Source organism: Panthera onca, chromosome B3, assembly GCF_046562875.1.
Source record: "Panthera onca isolate mPanOnc1 chromosome B3, mPanOnc1 haplotype 2, whole genome shotgun sequence".
NCBI lineage: Eukaryota > Metazoa > Chordata > Mammalia > Carnivora > Felidae > Panthera > Panthera onca.
This window is the reverse complement of record NC_138344.1, coordinates 135,501,563-135,524,874: the sequence shown is the minus strand read 5'-3', so window position 1 is coordinate 135,524,874 and position 23,312 is coordinate 135,501,563. Positions and strand designations below refer to the sequence as shown.

Sequence of the window (23,312 nt, the reverse complement as noted above, 5' to 3'; positions counted from 1 at the left end):
TCCCTGTTACTAGTCTGAACTATTTATTGAACATCTACCAACCAAGTCTCTGCCATTTGTTTTCCCACTGTCCCCCTAATTCTCTATTCTCTATATTGCTACCACACTTATGTTTCTAAAAAACCCAATTGGGGCATGTTACTTCCCTACTTAAAAAACCTGTGTTAACCTCCCATTGCTTATAGGATAAAGTCCAAACTCACAGAGTTTGTGGACTGTGTCCAACCTTCCGTTTCCCATCACTCCAGCCTTACCAAGCTGTTTCTTGTTCCTGTGCTTCTGTATCTCATGTGTTTATCCCAGTGCTTGGAGTTCTTTTTCTTTGTCATCCAGGAAACTCTGAGAAGGTGATTCATCATCCATTGCAGGGGTGGATTTTGATTACTCCAAGCCAGGTCATTTCCCTGTAAACTGTTGATTGAAAGGAAGGAGACCTTTTTCTGGGGGACAGGACTTTTTCTCCTGTTGTGTATGAACAAGAGAACATGTGACTCCAGTTGCCACTGGCAGCTGTCTTACAACCCCAAGGGATGATGAAGCGTGCCTGGAAGATGATAGAGCAGAGAGAATGAATGTAGGTCCAAGATAACATAATTTTAGACACATAGTGTACTGGGGGTCTGGGCCTTTCCCTGCCATGGGACTTCTCCACCTAACAGATCAATTCCTTATTGTTGAAGCCATTTCTTTGGAGTTATTTGCCATCAAAAATCTCTTGATTGATACAGTTGTGTTTATTCTTCAAGACCCAGTTCAAATATGACCTTGACCAGTAGTCATACACTCATTCCCCGAGTACTTTGGCCCACTCTTCCAGCCCTGTTGCAACTGTACTATAATCATTTGCTTGTATGTCTGACTCCTCCATGTAACTCTGTGTACTTTGAGCCTTGGCTTACAGGATGCAGCACAGTGTCTGCTACGTTATAGATATTCGGCAATGCATTGTCAGGATGAAAAAGGGTTTTGTAAACAATTTTTATTTTTTTTATTTATTTATTTTTTTTTTAATTTTTTTTCAATGTTTTTTATTTATTTTTGGGACAGAGAAAGACAGAGCATGAACGGGGGAGGGGCAGAGAGAGAGGGAGACACAGAATCGGAAACAGGCTCCAGGCTCCGAGCCATCAGCCCAGAGCCTGACGTGGGGCTCGAACTCACGGACCGCGAGATCGTGACCTGGCTGAAGTCGGACGCTTAACCGACTGCGCCACCCAGGCGCCCCAACAATTTTTAAATAAACATGAGGTATGTTATTATCTTTAAAGTGAAATGGAGAAATCAATTAGACTAGACATGCAAAATGTTCTTTGCTTGCCTTTAATTATTTTCTAAAAATGTTCACTTAAATAAAAAATTTGACAGCCTCTCTGGCCACAGTGCCTTGAATTTTATGAAAAATCTAACTTAAAGTAGGAGTCCTGGAAGGAGCAATAATGAATTGTGTTTTTACCCTGCAACTTCCTTCCTTCCTTCTTTCCTTCCTTCCTTCCTTCCTTCCTTCTTTAGGAGGAGACTTGAATGCCAGAACTAACTTCAAGCATAATATGTGTATTTGTTCCCTATATTTTGAAATTATATTCAGGTCTGTTTTTTCTGGGATTTATTTGTGAATTGTTCTTTAGAGAAAAATTCCATAATATACCTCATAAGAAGACCTAATTATTCTTGCCTTCAGACTTTCCCAAAATATTTCTTGCTTGCTTGAGTATACACAGAACTTTTCTGGTAAGAAGAAAAAAAAAAAAAGCTTTGTGGCAGAACTAGATGAGTTATAGCAAATTTTAGTAATATCTTGTGACAGAGAAATTTCATTATAACCTTAATTACAGAGTCATAGTTTTGTCACATGCTTCAACAATAAAGTCTGACAGAAGAGGAAGGGTGGAAAAGGAGAGTTAAAATTCCTGATTTGGTATACTTCACCATTTGTTGGCTTGAGTCAAATAAATGATAGTTCAACATAGTGAATTGTAGTCACAGTAGCCCTCCTCCCTTATCCATGGGGGATATGTTCCCAGACTCTTAGTGGATTCCTGAAAGTGCAGATAGTACTGAACCCTATATATACTAAGATCTTTCCTATATGTACATACCTGGGATGAAGTTTAATTTATAGATTAGGTGCACTAAGAGATTAACAACAATAATAACAAAATAGAGGAATTGTAACAATATACTGTAATAAAAGTTATGTGAATGTGGTCTCTCCCTCTCAAAATATCTTACTGTACTGTAAAGTACTTACTGTTATACTGCCTATGTGATGAGGTGAAGTGAAGTCAGTGACCATAGGCGCTGTAACACAGCATTAGGCTGCTGTTGACCTTCTGACTGACAATACACTACAGAAAGTGAACCCATGGATGAGGGAGACTACTATAACTATGCTTAAAAATCGTCTCTAATAATTGAATATCTCTTTTAATTATTCTTTTATTGGTTTTGATTTTCTTAACTTATTTAGAGTGGTGATCTACAAAATACTGTAGTGACTGTTCCCAGGTTGTCCATGACTCCTTAGATATTATCCTTTTAAAATCATTTAAATAGCTAAAAGATAACAAATTTCAGACCATGTGAAATATACATTTTTTAAAATGTTTATTTATTTCTGAGAGAGAGAGGGTGAGAAAGACAGAGTGTGAGTGGGGGAGGGGCCGAGAGACAGTGAAGAAGACACAGAATCTGAAGCCGGCTCCAGGCTCTGAGCTGTCAGCCCAGAGCCCAACACAGAGCTTGAACTCGGGAACAGAGAGATCATGACCTGAGCCGAAGTCAGACGCTCAACCAACTGAGCCACCCAGGCTCCCCAAGATGTACATTTATAAAGTGGTCATTTTATTTAAGAAGTATTTCATAACTAGAAATGCTAAGAGAACACTAAGAATATAATAAATTTGGGGTGCCTGGGTGGCAGAGTCGGTTAAGTGGCTGACTCTTGATCTCTGCTCAGATCATGATCTCACAGTTTGTGAGTTTGAGCCCCACATCAGGCTCTGCCCTGGGATTCTGTCTCTCCTTCTCTCTGCCCCTTCCCCACTTGTGTTCTCTCTCCCCCCCCCCAATAAACTTAGAAAAATTTTATATAATTTTAATTTTATTATCAAAAACTCAGATACCTCCCATCCTAAAATTAAGCTATGACTCTCTGTGGTAGAGCCAGAGTTGTAAGAGCCAGGCTCATTTCTCTGCATTCTTTCCCTCAATTTCTAATTTTAAAAATTCTAATGGTTACACTTAAAAGGATGTTGTATAGGTTAGTGGAATGTGATGTACTTTTATATTCTTTTAAGAATGCATTTTTAATAGGAAATAAAAGTATCAGCAGGGGACTGACAGCTGCTTTGAATTACAATAGGTTATATTAGAAAAAACCCACATGGGCTTAATAAGATTCTCCTAAGCAAAACTCTAACAAGTAATCTCTATTTTTGGTAATGCAATGGAATTTTATAGAAAAATGGCATTTTAAAAGATATCTTCATGGTAGCTACACTTATCATGGTGAACATTGGGTAATGAATGTGTAGAAATGTTGACTCACTATGTTGTGCACCTGAAATTTATATTACATTGTATGTCAACCATACAAAAAAAGATACCTCCATTTAACATAAATAAAGATGTTTTCTGACTTGACTTTTTTGGTTGGATTGGGGAAATACTGTTTTTATTTACTTATTTTAAAGTTTGTTGGGGTGCCTGGGTGGCTCAGTTGGTTGAGCATCTGACTTCAGCTCAGGTCATGATCTCACAGATTGTGGGTTCGAGTCCTGCATCAGCTCTCTGCGTCAGCAAGAGCCTGCTTCAGATCCTCTGTCTCCCTCTCTCTCTGCCCCTCCCCCTCTCTCAAAAATAAATAAACATGAAAAAAATTAATAAACTTTGTTTTGAGAGAGGGAGAGCATGCATGTGCAAACACACACACACACACACACACACACACACACACACAGGGTAGTGGGGAGGAGGGGCAGAGAGAGAGACAGAGAGAGAATCCCAAACAGGCTCCATGTTGTCAGTGCAGAACCCAACACAGGGCTTGATCTCATGAACCATGAGATCATGACCTGAGCTGAAACCAAGAGTTGGACACTTAACTGACTGAGCCACCCAAGCGCTCTGGGAAATACTACTTTTAATATATGATCTTAAGCTACTAACTACACAGGTCGATACTCTGTTAACAATTTATAATTTGAATTTCCAGAAGTTCTGAAAACCATTTCTTAGGGAGACTCCTTTGATGGCAAACAGCGATATGACATGGATTCATTTCATGACAAAACCTGATCTAAACTAACATAGCTTAGTTTAAATATTTAATATACTTTACTATAAAATACTAATTTGATTATGGGGTGCTATGTTAAATATAACTGAGGTATTTACATAATATACAGTAAATAATCCACATACTCTGTTATCTTCTTCAAAAAGAAAGAAAGAAAAAAGGCTGAATTTTAGAACATATCTAGCTCCAGAGGTTTCTGTCTGATAAGGGATTGTGGACCTGTATTCTGAATAACACTTTTAAACTGGTAATGGACATTAAATACATTTTTTGATGGTGGAACTAAGATCGAAAAGACAGTATAGTATGTAACACGCAATGGTTTAATTCTGTAGATAAAGTTTAATTATCAAAAATGTGGGGAGAATCTATAAAAAGTAGAGTAAGTTCACTGAGTACCTGTTAGGTATTAACTGTAAATAAAAATATATTATTAGGGGCACCTGGGTGGCTCAGTCGGTTGAGCCTCTGACTTTGGTTCAGGTTGTGATCTCATGGTTTGTGGGTTTGAGCCCTGCGTCAGGCTCTGTGCTGACAGCTCAGAGCCTGGAGCCTGCTTCCAATTCTGTGTTTCCCTCTCTCTGCCCCTCCCCTGCTCATGATCTGTCTGTCTCTGTCTCTCAAAAATAAATAAACGTTAAAAAATTTTTTTTAATATATTATTTAAAATTAGATGCCAGAGTGGAGAGAAGAAAGAACTTACTAGCTAATTTCATTATTGCTTGTAGTAGGGAGGTAGAACACAGTAACCAAAAAAGAGGGAATTTGAGGTATTAAATAGAAGTATTAGTAAAGGTGACTTTTTATATGCCCTTTTGGTCCCAAGATTATGGCCAGAGGGATGTCAAGGTCACCAAGAATAACTTGGAGGTTGCCAAGGACTTGTTTTAAAGTGTTTTCAAGTCTGACCGAGAACTCTGACATGTGGGGTAGAAAAAAAGAATTAGTAAAGTTACCTATGGGGCAGGGAGGAATGAAATTAGAGTAGACAGGGAGAGCAACTAGTGGTTTTTGAACATATCTTGTTATGTGGCTTTGACTTTAAACCCATCTAAATATTTTATGTAAAAGCTAAATTAAAAACTCAATGCCTAAAAATCAAAAGTAACATAAAATTTACAAAGTGTCTGTTAATGATATAATCACACAGTAAACTATTCTAAGTGACTCACATACACAGTAATTTGTAGGATATCTTGAGTTAGGTAATATCCTAAGGGTAGAAAGAATTGTAATAAATAAACATAAAGTGATTTTCATTTATCATATTGTTGGTGGTAGATAGTATTGATGTATATATGTTTTTAATGTTTATTATTTTGAGAGAGAGAATGAGCTTGAGTGGACGAGGGTCAGAGACCAAGGTAGTAGGAGAATCCCAAGCAGGCCCCGTGTTCAGTGTGGAGTCCTGAGCCAGTATCAAGAGTCAGACACTTAACCAACTGAGCCACTCAGATGCCCCAGTACTGACATTTTAATTCTCAGCTGTTTCATGTATACTGTAGGATGAAGTAAAGGAATAGTTATGTAGGCAGCATTGGGAATAGGGTTTTGGCACGTAAGAAGGGAGAAAAAAATGAAAGATTCATGAGATTAAGTAAAAACCCTATAAATTTGAATTTGAGTTGGAAGCATCAGTATAAACTCATGATATATGTGTGTCTGTATTTATGTACGTGCTTATATAGATATGTGTGTATAAAATTACCGATCTGTATACTTAAAAGGCACTTAGCTCCCCTAGCACCCAGATTGTGGTTTCTAAATACCATTTCCCACCGAAAGAAATGAGAACTTCTTTAAAGAAATGACTGATTCCAGGTTTAAGGATAGAATAATACAAGATATGTCTGGAATAAGATGTAATCCCAGAAAACAAAGAAGTTATCAGAGACAAGTAGTATTGTGTTATAAGATCTCAAGAGCCAATTTAAGTAAGCTTCCACTATCTAAATATGGGGCAATTTGAGCATCAGTAAGGATAATTACAGAGGATTGAAATACATTAAATATATTTAAATTAACAAATACATAAAAATCTTTTAAACTTGCTGATCATCTTTAGAGAATGCTGGAAAGTTCATTGTTTTTGAAAATTAGTAAATACAGGTAAGGAATCATTTATTTTTTCTGCCTTTTTTGTGTAAACCGTAGATCAGACAACTGAATAATGAGTTTCTCCTGCAGAAGTATTCCAGCTAATGAATAAAGAGATGATAGAACATCACCATGTTGCAACTCCTAATTAATTAATAATTCTAGTTGGTGATCATTGATAATTTTTAATATCATAGACTGAGAAGTAGACCCTTTGTACCTATTGTTGGAATTACACATCACCACCTGTGAAGCAGTCTTGGCAAAATAAACTTTAAAAGTACAAAAACGATCCTGAATCTGATCAAATCACTAGTTCTATCAATTACAGTAAATACTGTATTTGCCAGAGAAATACATTAAACTACATCCTGGTGATGCATTTGGCAAAATCTATACTGTGGGAAACTACGAGATAATCTGATATTTTTAACAACAACAACAACAACAAATTGCAAGGGGGAAAAAGAGTGAGGGGGGAAGGAACATATTTAAGAGACATGGTCATGGAGTCACAGTGTATAGACCTTATTTGGATCCACAGTCACACTAAGAAAAAATAAAGCAGTTGTGGAAATATGAACACTACCTGGGCAATTCATATTAAGGAATTATTGTTCATTGCTTTAGATGTAATAATAGTACTGTAGTTGTTCTTTTACATCCTTCTCTTAGAGATGTATAAAGAAATATTTATAGATGAAATAATATATGCTGTCTGGAATTTGTTTCAAATAATAGAGGGGTTGGGTAGAGAATGGATTGGGATATAATGATACAAGACTGTTCACAGATTGATAATTATTGATGGGCAGAGATTGTTTTACTATTTTCTCTATTTTTGTACATTTTTTCTCATTACAGAAATTGCAAAGGTACCTTCTGCAAAGGATGAAAAAAGTAATAGGAAGGAATGAAAATAGAGAAGTGTAGTCACTAGGGAGGGTTGATATTTATAGAGTATAACCTACAATCTGGAAACTTTTTTTTTGTTTACCAACAAGGTACAACACTAGAGATTAAGATTTATCCCTTAACCGTAATTGAGTGATTAAGTAGAAACTAGCAATTTGAGACTTGAATAACAAGAACAGCAGTCAGTAGACATAGAGAAGCATAAAGAAGACTTTGCTCTTCTGTTCAGAAAGATTGGTATAGGACTGAAGACTTGAAGAGCTTTCTTGTTCAGGAGACAAAACACTAGATTAGAGATCAGAATGCCTGGGATCTAGTTTTGGCTTTGCCATTTTACAATATATTTACTTTGGATAAGTCACTTTTTGCATTCCTTGCCTTATTCAGGGATTAGAGAATGAAGCTTGTCTACATGGAAGACTTGATGTGAGAATAAAATGAATTACTGTGTGAAAAGCACTTTGTAAACTCTGAGTCCCTCTTATAAGATACCTTCACTGTATTCACAAAAAGAATATTGAAAAGGGAAAGACATTGTTTTTCTGTTTTAATGGAGATTTTTTTCCATTTACTTTTTAAATTATGGTTAAAATATATATATAACATAGCATTTATCATTTTAACCAGCTTTAAGTGTACAGTCTGTGACTTTAAGTACATTCACATTTTATTCAACCATCACCACCATCCGTCTTTGGAACTTTTTTCTTTCCCACTGAAACTCTATAGCCATTAAATGCTAACTTCCCAGCCCCTGGTAACCACCATTCTACCTTCTATCTCTATGATTTTGACTACCCTGAGTACCTCATGTAAAATAGGATCATACAATATTTGTCCTCCATTGACTGAAATATCACTTAATATAATGTCCTCAAGGTTTACCCATGATGTAGCGTGTTGTCAGAATTTCCTTCCTTTTAAAGGCTGAATAATACTCCATTATATGTTATATACCATTTTGTTCATTCATCTGCCGATGGATACTTAATTTGCTTCCACCGTTTGGCTATCGTGAATAATGTTGCTATGAACATGGGTGGACAAATAGCTGCTCGAGTGGCTGTTTTCATTTTGTTCTCATTTTTTCAATACACAGAAGTATAATTGCTGGATCATATGGTAATTCCATGTTTAATTTCTTGAGGAACCAGTATGGGTTTTTTAGCTAATTATTTCATTCTGCATTTTGCAACATCCCAACAGAGTGCCCTATTTAAGGCTGTATGTACCCTGGGATTCAGGGGTCTTTTTTCTAGGAAGTTTTTTTTTTCTCCCCTTCCCAAATACTAGTGCAGTTTTTAAATCACAGTCTTCTAAAGGCTTCGACTATATCCAGTGGATCTTCAGAAACTATTTTTGGATTGAAAAGCTTAAAGAATAATTATAAGCAGGTCTTTCCTTTTGTAATGTTTATTTTTAAAAAATTACTTTCATTCAGCAGTTTTCAACTCAGTACCTCATATTTGCCAGGCACTGTTATATTTGCTAAGGATTTAATGTTGAATACATGAAGTTCTGGCTCTCATGAAGCTTACATTGTAGTGTGAGACTGTTAACAAGAAACAAGTATATAATTTCAAGTGCTGAAAAGTGCTGTAGAGAAAAATAAACTGAAGAAAGGGGATAGAGAATGATGGGATAAGATGGCATGTTGTTTTCTAGAGGATAATTAGGGAAAGCCTCTTTGAGGGCATGGCACTTGAGCAAAGATCTGACTAAAACGAGAGAGTGATCCATGTGAGGACTTTGTGGAAAAGTGTCCCAGGCAAAGGTAATAACAGGCCTGAGGTAGGGGCAGGCAGTGCTTTTTAATGAGATGACTCAGGAGTCAAATGAAGACCTGTCTATCTCAATCAGTACCCAGTATCCATATAAAGAAATGAATTGGTTTAAGATAGCTCATTAGAAAGAAAGTAAGGGAAAACTTAAGATGGAAAAAACGTGAAGGAAATTTATTGGTATATTCTGTTAATGATTCTAGAAAATATCATACATCTATTCACTTGTGGAGTGGAAGATGCTGGCAAAATATTTCTGCTGACAAAACATTCCAATAATGATTACCACATGGAAGACATATCTTCTTCCTCTAAGGTATAATTTTCTTGGCACAGTGAACCCAGAGGGTATTATCTTCTGTTCAGAGAAGGCATAAATGAGACAACTGATAAAGAGAATCTGTTTCAAGAAGCCTAAAAGTCTTAGTTAATAAAATGCTTTAATATCCAGCATATCTTACTGATAGTATATATGACAGTACTACAGATACTGTTAGAGCACATGGACTCAAACATGTTAAGGATTGGAGGAAAGCTTCAATATCACCTTTGTTTCATCGGGCACTATGCAGTAATGAAGTTATGCCAGAGATGGCTTTAGGCCTCAAAAAATGAACAGTGTCAGGGAGCTTGTCTGGCTCAGTCAGTAGAATATGTGACTCTTGATCTCGGGGTTATGGGTTCAAGCCCCACATGGGCATAGAGCTTACTTTAAAAAAAAAAAAAAGAAAAGGAACATTGTCACTTCTTAAACTCTCTATCTTTTGCAAATATTGATAGGACATTTAGAAATCATTTTCTCAGAAGTAAATGATCATATTGAAAGAATGCTGTATTGTAATAAATATCTGAGGGTTCCCTCTAGAATCGAAAGCTAGGAATATCTTGTTTTTAGACTTCTTCCTTTATGTATGGTGTTTGTATTATTTCTTCCTTAGTATGTCTCTTTGTGTCACAGACTGTGAGTCTGGAATTCTCTCTTGTCCAGCAAGAGAGCGGATGCAGAATTGAATATGAGAGAGGCTAATGTTCTAGAGGAGACAAGAGCCCCGAACCAGCGTTTCATCTCCATATTTATTGAGCACTCAACATCTTACACACATGGTGAATGTGAAGAAAACAATCAGATAGTAATCATTAGCTTCTGTGAGTAAGAAGCAAAGGGTCAGTGGGTGAGTAGTATTTGTGATCAATGTACATTGGTACCAATGGAAAGTAATTTCCTGCAGGTGATATAACAAGTTTCTCATTATCCCATTACAGTATCTCACTAATCTTGGGCACTTTCACCCCATGATGGTGCCTTTCCACCCTAAGCTTTTTTTTTTCTAAACCATTTATGTAAGTATAAGGAATTCTTGAACCTATTTCCCCACATTTTTGGAATGTGTAGCCGCATCGGTCCTTTATCCACCTCTTTCTGGGAATTGGCCTCAGCTTTAAATGTCTAAACCCATTTTCCTTGTTACTCTAGTTTACCGACATATTGTATACCCTGTGTTTCTTCTAGGTTCATAGCATTGCTGACCAACTGGTCATGCAAGGTAGAGACCTCATCATTATTCCCTTCTTCCTTTCATCATCCCCTCACTGATTTGAGATGTTCTGTGGTAAGGACTTCATAGGGATTATCTCAATTTTTTATTACTAGATCTCCTAAACAAACGCAAAATAGTGTTTTAAGATGCAGACTTACATTGCATAAACAGGGCCTAGAATATCTGTTTCAGTCTTATATATCTGGACTGTAATATCCTCTTCCTGTGTTTCTTCTGCAGCAAGTGGGTAGCACAGGATGAGCAGTGGAGTCAAGGGAGGGGAGAGGAAAAAATTTTTACCATAGTTCCAAGAAAGGCCTCAAATAATCATTATGAGGGTAAGAGTTTTGTCTGATTTTCTACTTCTTGTTTTACCGAAGAGTCCTTGTTGGTGCCTCTGCTAGAGGTCTTTCTTTTCTAGCTGACGTTTCTCAAAACTTGTTCATCATCAAACCAGTTTCTTTTACTAGCACCTCTGTGTACAAAATTCTTTCTTTCTAACTACAGACTTCAGAAGAAAATTAGGAGGAACACTCTTCATTTGATATGTCAACAAAAATTATACAAGTTTCAGAATGAGTGGCCCTTATTAAGGCTAATGCCCCATTATAGGTAGCTTGCCATCCCTTTTCACTGAAAATTTAAAGTAATGGGGTTTTCTCCCATATCTATTTGGACTCTTCTAGTCTGATGGATGTGAGGAAAAATAAAATTTTAATACGGAATTCTTTCTAACTTCTAAATTGTTATTATTTCCCCATTTATAACAACTTAAATAATTCATGGAACCATTCACATGACTATTCCCTTGATGTTCCAGTAGTTTGGAATTTGATGTCCTTAAGAAGACTGCCTTGGATGAGGATACCTTTGAGCGTTTGTACTCATGTTTCTGTTTTGTTCTGTTTTCTGCTCTTCTCCGTGCGCAGCCATTGTCTCAGGCTTACTATCAGGCTCACCCAGCATGTTTATTGCTGTTGTTGTTGTTGTTTTTTATCTCTCCATCTCTACCACTAGAGTCCACAGAAACTCATCAACAAGAAATATGTCCTTGTATTTTTTTTTAACATTTTCATAAGTTGTTTTCAGAAAATGTGAGGGTTTTTTTTTTAGCTTTGAATGGAGTTTATGAGAAATTCCATGTTTTTTTCTTTTAAATTCAGTTGCTTCGAGTATATTGTCTGGTTTCAGCTCTCTTTCTCTCTGTAAATCATTTATAAACTCAAATCTAGACTGAGATTTCTTATTGCCTTCTCTGAATCATTCAGAGCTGCTTTTTTATATACCACTAAGCCAACAGTAAAAACAGTTGACCCTGATTAGAACAGCAATTTTATTTATTCACTCAAATATTGTGCGCTTGGCTCAAAACTCGTCTTCCTATCATGAACACAAAAGCACTAAATGACACCATTATCTTATAAGACAGTTGATTGGGCAGTTCTATAATCTGTCTTGGAGGGCCTCATACTCATTTCCACCCTTGGCTTACAGGCTCTTTTTCCTAGCTATTGGAGAACATTTCCCCCATTCCTGAAGAGCTACCTCAGCTTGGGGGATATAGCTGCTAGAAGACAGCAAAGACTTGGGGGTCGGGGATGGCTGGGCCAAGCAGCTCCTGCTCTGGTTGCTGTTCATGTCACTGTTCTGGCCCCTGCAGCCTCACCAGATCTCAGTTACCACTGCCAGAGGCCCAGACAAGGGGAATAGATAAGAGCCCCCAGGAGCTGAGAGTCAGGCTTCCAAACCTTTTCAACCCTGTATTCCCATTTTTCCACCAGTTACTTTGGGAGTATCTTATTCTGAGGTTCTAGGTCTGCGTGAGACATTTTGAATGTGAGCTCTGAGATAAAGGTTGCAGAGTAAGAGGCTTATTCACATCTTCACTGTGTAGCCGCATCGGTCCTTTATCTACCTCTTTCTGGGAGTTGGCCTCAGCTTTAAATGTCTAGAAACCGACGGACAGCTATCTCAGAATACCTCAACATCTCTAAGACATCTCTCATTCAGGCCAGGTCAGACCTGGCACAAGACCAGGCCCCTTATGAACACCCTTATCGTGGGCTGTTTCTGCTTTTCATGGTCAGTCCATATTACTTTACTTTTAACATTGTGAAGTAGGCGATAGTGTCCTCATTTGGGGGATTAGGAAAGCCAGGTCCTTATTAACGGTTTCTTGGAGTATAGCAAGAATCCTCCAATAAGTCTTCTTGCATCGAGTATCTTCTGCATTCAGACCATCTAGTGGTCTTTTAAAACAAATGTAAGGGTGCTTTCCTCGCACTGTTCTGTGCTTTGCATCGGTGGTTCCCCTCTTGTGTTCTGAGTAAAGGCTCAACACTTTAGTGTGGGATTTGAGGCTTTTTGACCCAGCCCCTGCCCATACACTTAAACATAGGTACTCCTTAGGCCCTAGACACGTTATTTATCAATGTTGGTAGATAATCGCTAACATTTATTCACTCGAATGTTGTGTCTACTTTGTGTTCTGGGGTAGTCAGTAAGAAAGTTAAGCTCAGTTTGGTAGAAATACAATCACACTGCAGTGTTAGTGGATAATAGAGGTACAGGGTTGTGAGAACTGGGACAGGGACGCTGACTGGGACCGGACTTTTTCCCATCTATTCATCTTGTTTCTTCTAACTTGAATGACCTTTCCTTTTTTGCTTGATGCACTCCTATTAATTCTTGAAGGTCTGGCTCTAAACTACGAAGCCAGAACAGTAGCCTTTCCTTAAATTTAATGAGAAATCCTGTTCAAGGTATAATCACCCCTGTATTCCTAGGGCCTGTCAGAATACCTTGCACATGGCCCGTGCTCAGAGTTGGGTGGGTGTATATGGATGGATGGATGGATGATCAAACATAAACAAGTGTCGTCCTGCCATCAAGGAGCACATATTTATTTTTGAGAGAGAGGGAGAGAACACAAGCAGGGTAGGGGCAGAGAGAGAGGGAGAGACACAGAATCTGAAGCAGGTTCCAGGCTCTGAGCAGAGCCAGACATGGGGCTCAAACTCACAAGCTGTGAGATCATGACCTGAGCTGAAGTTGGCCACTTAACCAACTGAGCCACCCAGATGCTGCCAGAAAGGTGCTTTTGCTTTGATTTCATAAGCTACCCTTCCAGTTAAGTCGTTTTTTTGCTTTATATGAGAGAGCCTTTTAAGCACCAGAAGTAACACTGTCAGGTGTGTGCTCACTTCCCACTTCTGGAATGGAACTATGTTTGTCTGCTCTGGAAACTTTGCCTTCAAACATTTTGGGGAAAAAACTACAAAGGTAATATTGTCCATAGATACAAGAGCCTTAAGGCCAAGCCTGGTTCTGCAACTTACCAGCTCTATGACGTTGGGTAAGTAACTAAACCTTCCATGCCTCATTTTCCTAACCTCCCTGTCTTTTTCTTGTGCAAAGTGGGGATAGCAGTAGACCTGATTTAAAAAAATTAAAGGAATTAATTCATGTTCAATGATTAAGAATGGCTGGCTCATAGTTATTGATCAGTATTATAATTATAATATGCATATATTTCTTCAGGTTTTTTTTTTTTAATGTAAGAAGCTAATAACAAACATTTAAATTCTAGCCGTAAGCTTTATACATCAAATTTAAACATGTAAATATAAGCCAAAACAATTTTGACAGTTCTGAGATCTGGATGATACCGGCTTGAAGGCTCAGTATGCTACCTTTTGTGTATTTTTGAAATTTTTCATTATACAATTTAAAATCAGAAATGTATAAATATAAAAGTTTGCAAATAACATTTTTTTCTAAATATAAAAATTAGTTTAAAGTGTACTACATTATTTCTGGCAAATATTATAATTTTATGAAATACTCCTTATTTAATTGACATTGAAATCTTTGTATATATTTTATTAATGGTTGATACAATGAGACTTTCCTGAAATGGAAAGATTTTGCCTGTCTAGATTTTTTTCAGATGAAGTCTCTGATGCTTAAAGAGAAATCCAATAATAACTATTTTACTTTACCTGGAAAAGAAATTTCCTTAGATAAGTCAATTTTGAACCTTAGCCATAAAGCTTCAAAAATGTATGTTTCTTGATGACAATAGTTTTTTGATAGCAATGTTTATAATTCTTTTTTTTAAATTGTGGTACAATATATATAACACAAAATTTACCATCTTGACCATTTTTAACTGTACAGTTTAGTGGTATTACGTGTATTCATATTCTTGTATAACTGTCACCACCATCTGTCTCCAGAACGCTTTCATCTTCCTCAACTGAAACTCTATACCCATTAAACAATAACTCCTCATACTCTCCCTTTTCCCCGCTCCTGACAACTGCCATTCTACTTAGGTCTCTACAATTTTGACTATTCTATGTGCCTCATACAAAGGGAATCATACAATACTTGTCTATTTGTAACTGGCTTATTTCACTTAGCATAATGTCTTCAAGATTCCTATGTGCTGTAGTGTGTATCAGAATCTTTGTCCTTTTTAATTTAAGGCTGAATAATATTCCATTGTGTGTACATACCACTCATGCTTATTCATCCATTCGTTGATAGATACTTGGGTTGCTTCTGCGTTTTAGCTACTGGGAATAGTGCTGCTATGAACATGGGAGCACATGTCTTAAAACCCTGCTGTCAGTTCTTTTGGGTGTATAGCCAGAAGTGAAATTTCTGTATCACATGGTGAATCTGATTTTAATTTTTTGAGGAACCTCCATGCTGTTTCTCACAGTACCATTTCCACAACATACCATTTTATGTTCCTACCAACAGTACACAGAAGTTTCAATTTCTCCATCCTTGCCAACACTTATTTTCTGTTTTATTGATAATAGCAATCCTAATAGGAGTGAAGTGGTATCAAATTGTGGTTTTGATTTGCATTTCCTTATTGATTAGTGATGGTGTTTTTCATGTGCCTAATTAGGTATCCATATACCTTCTTTGGAGAAATGTGTTTAAGACCTTTTCCCATTTTTTAATCAGTTTGTTTGTTTGTTTGTTTGTCTGTTTTGGTTGTTGAGTTATAGGAGTTCTCTATTTTGGATATTAATCCCTTATCAGATATATGATAGGCAAATATTTTCTCCCATTCCATGAGGTTATAATTGACTTCAAAAACAAGGTTGACCAAAAGAAAATTGAAGGCCCTTTCCAGCTCCATCACTGTGGCTTCCCTGCCTTAATAAATGTTTAATGGAACAGAATTTTGTCTTTCTTTAATAAGCTGCTACTATCATAAACGCTGTTATGTGTCATTGGAATGTGTCATTGGAATGAGTGGGGTTTGCGGTGCTGGGTGGAGGTCCTCTGCCTCTGTATTAGATGGCCCCAGAGGAGACATATGAGCCTAGTTGGTGGCTTTCTGAACTCCCTTCCAATCTGGTCTCACGTTTTTGAAGCGATCTTCTAACAGCAAGGGTCTACTGCTGACTCTTGCTTCTGACTTAACTGTTCACAGCTTCTCTTTGTTTTGTTGTTTTTAGAATGTATCCAAGGATAGAATTGAAGGTTACAAAGTAATCCTGGCTTTTTCACTTAGTATCTCTGAAATCTTAAGCAAGTTGCTAACCTCTCAGCCTCATCAGTAGAAGTTACTGGGAAAATCAAGTGGGTTAATTCACGTGAAGTTCTAAGAACAGAGTCTGGCATTTTGTAAAACCTCAATAAATGTGAGTTGTTATATTAAAACATGCTTGGGGAATGAGATGGATGTAGGAAGTCTTATTCCTCTAACTTGGGTTTTAGGAGAATTTTTCTTTTCTTTTTCTTTTTTAAGTTTTTTTTTTTTTTTTTTTTTTTTTTTTTTTGAGAGAGAGCACATGTGCACAAGTGAGGGGCAGAGAGAGAGGGAGACAAAGAATCCTAAGCAGGCTCCAAGCTGTCAGCACAGCCCAATGCAGGGCTCAAACCCACAGACTGTGAGATCATGACCTGAGCTGAAACCAAGAGTTGGATGCTTAACCAACTGGAGCCACCCAGGCACCCCAGCAGGGTTTTTTTGGTTTTTTGTTTGTTTGTTTGTTTGTTTGTTTAAACTTTGTCTTATTTCTAGCTCTGGAAGTGTGAGATTTAGCTGTAGGGGGTTGGCCTTCTTCCCACTTGGCCCCATTAGACCTGGGCTGTACATATTCTGGCATCCCGTCTGGTTTGTACCCCTTTTCACTCTCAAGTATACTGGTGTGATGGTACATTATATGGTTACCTTAAATTTGACAGGAGTGTGGGATTATCATAGTTTAGCATTTCTCTTTTATTAATTGCTTTTCATGAATATTCACAGGTGCCCCACATTCCTATCCTTCTATATCCTTCTATAGTTCTATAACTATAGCTAATAATCAGAGTAAGGAGAAAACATGTGTTTAAAAAACTTTTTTTAAATGTTTCTTTATTTTTGAGAGAAAGAGAGAGCACGAGCAGGGGAAGAGCAGAGAGAGAGGGAGACACGGAATCTAAAGCAGGCTCTGGGCCCGGGGCTCAAACCCACGAACTGTGAGATCATAACCTGAGCCAAAGTTGGATACTTAACCGACTGAACCACCCAGACGACCCAAGAAAACATGTTTTTAAAACCCAAAATCCACTTGCCTTTTTCCCCCCTTCGTACACTAACATTTAGTATAAAAATAACCCCCTGCTCCATCCTTATTTTTCAAGCCAGTGTCATACAACTTGACTGGATTTTGGGAACCCTGTATCAGCTTTTTTATTTTACAGATGCTGAGACTCCTACATCTCAGTTTCAGTTTATAAAAATTGAGATTCATAGAAGTTAAACATGATTTATCCCATGTAAGTGGTAAGTTAGTGACGACAGTACTCTATCCCAGGTAACTTGATGCCCATTGTTCCCTCTACTGTGTAAAGCAGTAAAAAGTGTTTTTATGGCAAAGGTCAAGGTTTTCTGAAGTGTATCATCCAAGTGCATTATGCTGTATGGGGGCAAAGGCTCCTTTGGATCGTGCGGAATATCTCTTCTTGGAGGTTCACAGTGCACCTTCGCACTTTAAAAATGCTGAATCCTGAGAAACTTAACAGAAACCCATGGGGGAGGGGAAGGAAAAAAAAAGAGGTTAGAGTGGGAGAGAGCTAAAGCATATAAGAGACTCTTAAAAACTGAGAACAAACTGAGGGTTGATGGAGGGTGGGAGGGAGGGGAGGGTAGGTGATGGGTATTGAAGAGGGCATCTTTTGGGATGAGCACTGGGTGTTGTATGGAAACCAAATTGACAATAAATCTCATAAATAAATAAATAAATAAATAAGCTGGAAATTTCTGAAGTAAAGAAATCTATCAGTTTTGTTTAGTCCTGTATTTTCCAAGCTTTGGAAAAACTCGTTGGAAATGCTGGTCTAGGTTTTTTTGGAAGGCAAGAGAGGTTGATTTTTTTTCCTGAAAATATTCTCCCAAGATTAATTCTGTTGCCCTCAGTATCATTTTTCCCCTCAGTTGGGTCAGCTACAATCCCTGAAGCTTGTTGTAAGCCAGTTTGATTTTAACTGAGATTTTATTGAGATTGGTCATATTGACTGTTAACAGAGGGAGCTCTCCCAGAATGGTGATTCTAGAAAAAGGATTTATCAGCTTTCTAGGGCCATTTGCATCCTGTGGGCCTCTCCCAGTCCCGTAAGCCTTCTCTTTTGCTTTCCTTTCCTTTCCTGCTGTATCATTCAAACGTTGGATTTCATCCTATTTTATGTAGGAGACAGACGAAGCTTGCCTAGAGTGAAAATAACCCTGGAGAGATTAAACTGTGACTTATTCTCATTTCCAGCATCTAAAGACAGTGGATTAGATTAAGAACTAAATAACATACTACCCTGTTCCATATGGCATAGGCTTTTGGTTACTTAATAAATAAATAGATAAAAAATAAACAAAATTGTTCTCTGAGAATTTTGAGAAATATGGCTTTAGTACTGTAATTGCACAGTCAGGGTTACCCCCAGGATTTGGAATTGGGGACATAAGATAGACTTAAGGTTTATATCTGATCCAGAAAAATCTCTCCCACTAAATCTTTCCAAGAGCCTATGTTTATTTTAGTATTAGAGCTCCAGTAGGAAGTATGAATGTTGCCCCAAATCAGTTCATCTTGAAGGGGATCCCTATTGACTAGGAACTACGAGGAAGAAAAATTCTGTCCCTAAGTCCCAACGAGACTTTTATTTCAAGTCACCTCTCCAGGGTTAGACCCCAGCTGTCCCTGTGGTGCTAATTACAGTGGCAATTGGCCAAGCGTCCTTATCTCAGCTTGTGACTTCCCTAGTGCTTGCTGGGTGGTCTTATGTCTCCAGTGGGGTGGATGATGTCTTGCAACCTTTGGACGGTTGCTCTAGAATATCTAATTACACTCATTGTAAAATTAACCTTTAAAAAAAAAAAGGAAAAAGAAAAAAGGCATTTTTGACATGGTTTAAATTTCAGACAGGCCAGTGCAAGAGTATTTTGTGTCCCCACAAACCTTACAAAATTCTCATTGGAAATAATTCTCCTGTGTGTATTTGCACACTTTGTTACAGTGTGACAAAGTGAGAGTAGGAACTGTCCACTACTATGGACACGCTGATTTTTCTTCATCTAGAAGCATGGTGCCATTCTTCCTTGTTTTGTTTCAGCAGCATACTTTGTGCCATGTTTGCAAGTTTGCTCTGCAGTCATTAAAAATTAAAAACCAGGGGCTCCTGGATGGCTCAGGTGATTTTGGCTCAGGTCATGATTTCACGGTTCATGAGGTAGAGCCCCACATTGGGCTTGGAGCCTGCTTCGGATCCTCTGTCTGCCTCTCTCTGCCCCTACCCCACTTGTGCACATGCGCTCACTATCACTCTCTCTCTCTCAAAAATAAATAAATGTTAAAAAAAAATTTTTAAGCAGACCAAAAAAAAAAAAAAAACAAAAAAAACAACGAAGCAATATGTAACTTCAAGAATGAGTGAAGAAGGAAGTGAGAAGAGACCTACTGGAGTAGGGACACTTTACCAGCACTTTTTACCATCTGTTACTTCCACATTCAAAGCCTATCTTTTTGGTAAAGCTCTCTCATTTTGCTAAGGCTTTTATTTTGCATAATGTTTTTATTCTAGATTTTTTTTTTAAGATTTTATTTTGGGGGTGCCAGGGTGCCTCTGTCAGTTGAGCATCCAGCTTAGGTCATGATTCCAGGGTTATGGGATCAAGCCTGTGTTAGTCTCCATGCTGAGCGTGGAGCCTGCTTGGGATTCTGTCTCTCCCTCTCCCCTGCTCACATGTGCGCTCGCTCTCTCTCTCTCTCTCTCTCTCTCTGAAAACAAAACAAAGATTTTATTTTTTTATTTTTTTAACATTTATTTATTTTTGAGACAGAGAGAGACAGAGCATGAACAGGGGAGGATCAGAGAGAGGGAGACACAGAATCCGAAAGAGGCTCCAGGCTCTGAGCTGTCAGCACAGAGCCCGATGTGGGGCTCGAACTCACAGACCGCGAGATCATGACCTGAGCCGAAGTCGGCTGCTTAACCGACTGAGCCACCCAGGCGCCCCAGATTTTATTTTTAAGTAATCACTACACCTAATGTGGGGCTTGAGCTCAACCCCGAGGTCAAGAGCCACAGGCTCTTTCTGTTGAACCAGCCAAGTGCCCCTGGATTTTTCTTAATATATTATTTCAAATTTGAGAAAGAATTCTCTGTGCTATTTATATTTATATTATTTAAAATATTTAAATATTTATCTTGAGAGAGGGTGTGGGGGGAGCGGGAGAGAGAAAAGAAAAGAGAATCCCAAGCAGGCTCCACACTGTCATTGCAGAGCCCCATGCAGGGCTGGATCTCACCAACAGTGAGATCATGACCAGAGATGAAATCAGGAGTCTGATGCTTAAAGGCCTGAGCCACCCAGGCACCCCTATTTTTGTGTTTTAACTAGAAATCTTCAGTGAGAAAAGGACTTAGCCTGTAAATGAGGACACAAACTTGGCTTCTAGGACCCTAATTTCTTTTAATGAATTGCTAAAAGTACCTAATAGAAACTTGAAGCTTTTGAGGAGCTCAATTTGAAAACTAAGATTTATTAGACTTAACTGTTTCTGAAGTTTAAACTAAAATTAACACAGGCAGATTTAATTTCTGTTTTATAAGAATTGACAACACTTAATGTCAACTGTACTTCAATGATAAAAAAATTTTTTAATTGACAGTGTTAGAAATTACCTAAAACAGTCCCTTCTATAACATTACTAATATTTAAGAATAGAAAACTGTGAATTTAACTTACACTAAGCATCAGACTTTAAGAAAACAGACTTTGCTGGAAGTAGTTTTCTGTACCATTTAGTGTTTACAAAATAGTATGTGAAACTCTGGATTCTTTGCTAGGTAGTTCTTCTTACAGAATGCACTGTCACGTCTCTGGCTACCCATAGCATCTGACTTCAGTAGCATGCACCAGAGTAAAAAGTCTAACATACTGTGTTTTCCTTGGTAGGTAGGTGAATTTCAAATAGTAATTTGCTTGTGTGAGTGTATGATTTGATTGAAGTTACTGCCACTTTGCATAATATCTACTTTGTAGAAGGATTCCTAGTCTTGAACACTATAGGTAGATCATTCTATGCTTAAATTCTCATATATATACGTGTATATATATACACATAAATATATACATATATATATATACATATATATATAGTGGGAAAAGATTGAAGGAAGCACAAATGTTAACAGTGATTTTCTTAACCTTGTTTTCCTAAGGTTATGCTGTGTCAGTAGCAGAGATGAAAATAAATTCTAGGAATCTTGACAAAGTTCTTTTTCTAGCAGGTTTTTTTGTGATTTTGCATGTGTGTATTTAACTGTATTTGTTAAAACTTCATCCTTCATTATGAGGCTAGATTAACTATTTCCTGGTTGGCTTCCTAATAATTCCAATAATAGGTGTTAAATTGTGTGTTCTCTTAAACCGTTATCCCTTTCAGTCAGGTAAATTTAATATATCCAGATGCTATACAAATATAGTATTCCTATTAACCCTATTCTCTAATATTAGAGCTTTATATCTTAGTGCATATATCTTCTGCTGGCAGCTCTGAGAGTTAAGCTTCCATAGTATGGAATTTACTCTCTAATTGTTAAAATTACCTCTTACTGGTACCGCCTCAGTTAAGTCATCATATCAGGTAATAGCAAGCAATGTATTTAAGTTTATTTATTTATTTTGAGAGACAGCGTGAACGGGAGAGAGGCAGAAAGAGAAAGAGATTCCCAAGCAGGCTCTGCCTTGTCAGCACAGACCCTGATGTGAGGCTTGATCCCACAAACCGTGCATAAGATCATGACTTAAGCCAAAATCAAGAGTCGGATGCTTAACCGACTAAGCCACTTAGCCGCCCCCAAAGTAGTATTTTTATTTCAGGACTTCACAAGGAGGATCAACTTCTGGTATCAACCTCTTCAATGTTTATAAATTGCTTAAAATGTTAGATTATAATAACTGGTGGTTGCCTCTAAAGAGTAAAAAGAATAAATAATTTTTTTCAATTTTTTAGTCTCTACTTTTCCCTATGATTTGAAATACTCTTTCCATAATTATATATTTAAATTAGTCTTATTTGTTACTTTTCATTGCCTTAGAAAGTACATAATTGGTACGTTTTATGGCTCAAAATTGCAGCTAACACTGATTCATAATTCAAGTTTAACTATTTGTTTACATTTTCTGAAATTTTTACATGTGAATTTGACAGCATGTCATTTGCAAATAAAAGCAGTTTTCAGTAGCTTGTTTTTTTTTTAAACTGTGCAATTTGAGATACATTTGAAAAAATGAATAAAATTATTTTTGTTTCATATAAAGAAATGGATGAAAAGAGGCTGCTGGATCCAGGGTTGAAAGTTCGTAAAGGCCTCTGGGATTACACTCTGAAGAACCAGCAGATGGAATGCCTGAGTGACTGAAGAAAATGGGTGCTAATGCATCTAACTATCCTCATTCATGTTCCCCGAGGGTAGGGGGAAATCCTCAAGCCCAACAGACTTTTATAGGTAATGGTTTCAGTTTTTCTGATTTCATTTTCTTTTGTGAATATGAATAGAATTGTGTCTTCAGTGGTCTTTTTGGATGAAAAGAGAGTTGAATTGTGAAGAAGTTATTATAGGTAATGATTCTGTAGCATCCAGATTTTTCCCCCAACAAATGTGAATCTGGCTTGTATGATTTTTATCCTAACCAAGCTGCTGTAGCACCATTGATCTTTTCTTTGGTGTCTTAACCATAATTGCCATCTGCCCCTGGAAAGCTAACAATCTCCACTGTTGTGAAAATAATGAAATACATGCTTCTTGTGTCCTGGTCCATTTATTTTCCCCAGTGCAAAGCAGCCTTGGTGTAGTTAAGGAAAAAAAAAAACATTTCACAATTATATATAAGTAGTATTCTGAATTTACAAATCCAGTTAACTCTCATTTCCTAAAATTCCATCATTAAAATCTATGATATCTGGGTTTTGATAGCCAGAGAACCAAAAGCATGTTTTCAAGTAAAGAATAATCTGCTCTGTTAGTCTCTGTTCCTTATTTAATATAAAAATGAATGATTTGATCTTTTAAATTTCTTTATAGAAACAAAAGTCAACTTTATTTGAATGGTTCAGGAATGTCTTCTCTAAAAATGTCTAGCGTGAAATATGTGTTAAAATGAATATTGAA

At 37.3% G+C, this 23,312-nt stretch overlaps 1 protein-coding gene across 7 annotated transcripts in view; it reads left to right on the top strand.

Annotated features, from left to right (window-relative positions):
- Positions 1 to 23,312, top strand: part of BTBD7 (BTB domain containing 7) — an 87,079-nt gene that overhangs the window by 7,124 nt on the left and 56,643 nt on the right. For all 7 annotated transcript variants that reach the window (XM_060620613.3, XM_060620612.3, XM_078447887.2 and 4 more), the window contains exon 2: positions 22,462 to 22,649. In XM_060620613.3, the coding sequence (XP_060476596.1) occupies positions 22,568 to 22,649 (82 nt within the window). In that variant the 5' untranslated portion in view covers positions 22,462 to 22,567. The remainder of the gene's footprint in view (positions 1 to 22,461; positions 22,650 to 23,312) is intronic.